Genomic DNA, 4,026 nt, shown 5'->3' on the forward strand with positions numbered 1-4,026 from the left:
GAAGAGCTCCAAGTACCTGCTTCAGGAGTTCCTCAGATGGCGGAAATTTTAATTCCCTGGGAAATACAACATGTACTTATCACTTTGATTTACTGGTTCTCTGAAGTCTTCTTTAAGAAATAAAGAAGGGCTCTAAACACACAAAAACATACACAAGTGTAGCAGCGCTGACTATAGCAACTCCCATTGCTTAGAAGGGCAACCAGGTCCCAGGAGAGCAAGGGACAAGGGGGCTCAGCAAGGCTGTGGGTGGGGGCACGTGGCAGGGCTGGGACTGGACTCCCGGGCCAATGCTCTTTCCACCGCCCACAGCACCCACAGCCGTCCAACTCTGGGGGCATCTGGAGCTCGTGACAGGGCCCATGGCCTCCTCTCCAGCCCAGCACCCCCCTGCCCCCAGCCTGCTCAGGCCCAGTGGGGCCCACACAGCAGGCTGCTTCCTGGGCTGGAACAGCCTCCTGCAGCTGCCCAGCCCAGCCGGCCTGATCTCCAGAGTCCTTGCTCCTCAGGACAAGCTCCCCTGTGCTCGGAGACACCAAATGTGGGGTGGAGAGCTGGGTACCCGGCCCTGTGAGCTGAAGAAGGGAGGCTCAGGGGACTTCCCTGGTGGTCCAGTGGTTAAGACTCTGAGCTTCCACTGCAGGGGGCGCAGGTTTGATCTCTGGTCGGGGAACTAAGATCCTGCATGCTACGCGGTGCAGCGCCCCCCCCCCCCAAAAAAAAAGAATAAGGAAGGGAAGCTCAGGATTGACCCAGGCCCTCCCACAGAACGGGCACCAGAAGCTGAGCCAGGGAAGACAGGAGCACCCGGGCTCCAAAAGTGCCCTTCTCAGCTGTTCTACAAGGAACAGGAGATCTGGACAGTGTCCTCTGAAGACAAATGGGAACTCCTCCAGAAAGTGGATCTTCTGCTCTCCTGGGGTCAGGACAGATGGGACAGGTCCTGGGGAAGTTGGTTCTGATGACTGACATGCCATAAAATGGTCCAGGGCACAGACCCTGAAGCCAGAGTCCATCAGGTCCTAGCTCTGCCCCTCACTTGCTGTTTACTTTTGGGGAAGAAGCTCTCAGTCTCTTTGTGCCTCCATTTTTCTCTCAGTAAATTTGTCCTTGGAAAGCACACACCTCTGGTGGCTGATCAAGGATGAGGGCTGATAAAGGAGTCAACCCTGGGAAAGAACTTAGGGCACTGGTGCTGGAGGATGGACAGAGAATAACTGGGAGAGATAATGGGCCAAAGTGTTAGAGGGGCCACAGGCCAAGAAGGAGATTCTTGTACAGTTTTCTGGAGGAATGACCATGTGGTTATGAGGCCTGGGGTAGCTCCTGGACTCAGCCAGCCTGCGGGACTCTTGGGGGCATGGCCAGGGCACCTCAGAAGGTGGCAACCGGGGAGGATGGCGCTGGTTGCGCACTCAGCCTTGGAGAAGGAAGGAGAGGTGGACTTCTGTGCAACCTGGTTTCACAGTCCAGGTGTTGCTCCAGTGGCCTCTTGGTCAAGTTGTGTCCTTTCCCCAAGTCAAGGGAGGAAAAGAAGGTGATTACTGTAGAAAATAATTAGCAATACACATGGTTACTGGGTGTCTGTAATCCTCCCTTTGCTTTCCTGCCTCTGCACCACTGCACTTCCTAAACCTTAGGACTGAGGTGTCTAATGGTCAAAGAGCAGACCCTCTTACCAGTCAATCACTTTTGAAGGCACTGACAAGGCCTGCAGACCTCCCAGCAGGGGCCAATTACATCTCCCGTCTCAAGGGCTGAGATGAAAAATATTCAATTAAAAAAAAAACATTGTAAATTAACTATACTTCAATAAAATTTTTTTGAATAAAAAAATATATATATTCAATTTTTTTTGTTGTCAGTGTTCATTTAGGCATGTTCATGGCCTGGTCCATGGCATGGGAGGGACCTGAGAATGGAGACGATGTCCTGGACCTCTTGGCCCTGCTGCCTCACAACATGCCCTTCTGGAAAAAACAACCATTCCTCTATTTTGCATGTGCAATCACATACGTACACAGAAAAACACACACTCTCATAGACAGACAGACACACATACACACGCACACACACAGGCACATATAGGAGGCCTCCCATAGTTAAGGATTTGGTCCCAGTAAGTGGGAGGAGACGAGACAAGTGAAATTAAATAATGGAGGAATTTGCTTTCAGAATATTTTATTTTTCAGAGTCCGGAAGCTTGATCCAAGGCAGACACCTGTAGGATTCTTCCATGGGCCCACAATTTACCCATACCATCCGATTAGTGGGCCAACTATCGGACCAATTTTCTGCCAAGCTTCTCGGATCCTGTTACGCAGCCGCCTAAATCCCCCAACACTCTGCAGCTGTGAACCAGGAAGAACCAGGTTACTTGTGGAGAATGGACCGAGGGGTAACACAAGACGGCTCCCCACCTGGACACCCCTTTCCAGGACCACACCAGGAGACTTGGACCCCAGTTTGCCCTCTAGCTATGACATTTGGAGCACAAGGTTGAATCCCTACACCCACAGACAGATGAGGAAACTGGGGTCCACAGATGGCAAGGGGATTCCCAGGGTCACAACCCTATCCCAGCAAAGCTGGACGGGAGTAGGGGCTGAAAGCACATTACTCTAGTCAGTGCCTCTCAGAATTCAGCACAGTCGGAATCCCCTGGAGGCCTTGTGAAAATACAAATGGCTGGGACCCAGCCCAGAGTCTGATTCAGGAGGTCTGAATGGGGTCTGGAATCTGCCTTTCTGTCAAGTTCCCGGGTGGGACCCCACTTAGAGAACCACTGCTCTAAGGGATGGCAGAGCCAGTCCTGGAGGCCTGGGGCTCGGGTGAGGGAGGGGCCAGGTAGGAGGGCCTTTTTCTGCCCTGGAAGGGGCAGCAGGTAATTGGTCCAAAGGGTGTTACACAGTCCAACGCCCCCAGAAACCCCTGCAGCTCAGAAGGGGCCACTCACCTCATCACAGGTGATGTTCATTTGGCCCTTGACCTGGTCCAGAGTGACTGTCCCCACACACTGTTTCACCAGCTGGAAGGGGAGGCTCAGGTCAAACTGGAGCCACCAGACCATAACCTCCCAGCCTCACACCAGGGGCTGGAAATGGTCCCCAAGCCCCTGTTCAGCTCCCAGGGAGCCCCCAGCCCCCAGCCTCACCCCATTCTCCTTAAAGTCACAATTCTCCTGGGGCTCCTGCGATGTCCTGGGGCACACGGTCTCCTTCATTGTGAAGCTTACAGGCTTTGGGGTGTCCGGGTCACCATCCTGGTCAAGGATAAAAGTAAGGAGACTGGGCTCGGGCTCATGCTTCCTTCTCTGATCTGTCTCCCTGCCCCCACCTAGATGGCAGCCTCTCCAGCCCCTCCTGTGTGTCTGGCCCCTGGCATGGTGCTGGGTGCACAAGGGAAGGGGACAGAGCCCACTCCTGGCCTCGTGGGCACACAGAGAGCAGGAGGGGACCTCAGACCAGCTCTGGTAAGAACACCTTCCCCATGGAGGGGCTGAGGCAAGTCAGGGACCACCTGCAGGGAAAGACCTTGTCACTGGAACCTCCAGGCTGAGCAGAGCCCTCCCTGGTAGGGAGATAACGAGGAGCAGGGGGACTTTAGCAGGGAGGCCACATGGCAGAGCCAGTGACCACCCTCTATCCCTGGAGCTCCCAGAAGGCCCTTAAGCCTGAACAGGGTGTACACAGAGCCTATTCCCACAGCAGAGATGCTAAGGCAGGAAGCCTCATGCTGGGAGGGGACCCAGCTCTGGGAAGGTTTCCTGGAAGAGGTGGGAGCCCACCTAGAGGGAGAAGTGCCTTCCTGACAGGAAGTACAGCCTGAGCAGAGGCGGTGACAGTGTGGCCATGGCTGGCGGGAGACAGCCCCCTCCCCAGGGTCCTCCTGACTCACGGTCTTGGGAGGCGGGTCCAGCTCCAGGAGGCGGTAGAGATTAGCTTCTGAGGACCGTTCGTTGAGACGATCCACAGCATGAAGCACAGCTTCCCTGTAGCTGAGGGCCTGGGCGCTGGCCGAGGGCAC

General features: G+C 54.8%; 1 protein-coding gene across 1 annotated transcript; it reads right to left on the reverse strand.

Annotated features, from left to right (window-relative positions):
- Nucleotides 1–2,170: 2,170 nt before the first annotated feature.
- On the reverse strand, nucleotides 2,171–4,020 carry LOC114890740 (cathelicidin-6-like). The gene is made up of 4 exons (XM_029214591.1): nucleotides 3,898–4,020; nucleotides 3,155–3,262; nucleotides 2,957–3,028; nucleotides 2,171–2,351 (listed from the first exon to the last, which is right to left on the reverse strand). The coding sequence occupies exons 2-4, from the start codon at nucleotides 3,221–3,223 to the stop codon at nucleotides 2,250–2,252; spliced, it is 243 nt and encodes an 80-aa protein (XP_029070424.1). The 5' UTR covers nucleotides 3,224–3,262; nucleotides 3,898–4,020; the 3' UTR covers nucleotides 2,171–2,249.
- Between the last annotated feature and the right edge of the window lie 6 nt (nucleotides 4,021–4,026).

Source organism: Monodon monoceros, unplaced genomic scaffold (genome assembly GCF_005190385.1).
Source record: "Monodon monoceros isolate NGI ecotype Baffin Bay Population unplaced genomic scaffold, NGI_Narwhal_1 Contig6377_ctg1, whole genome shotgun sequence".
Lineage (NCBI taxonomy): Eukaryota > Metazoa > Chordata > Mammalia > Artiodactyla > Monodontidae > Monodon > Monodon monoceros.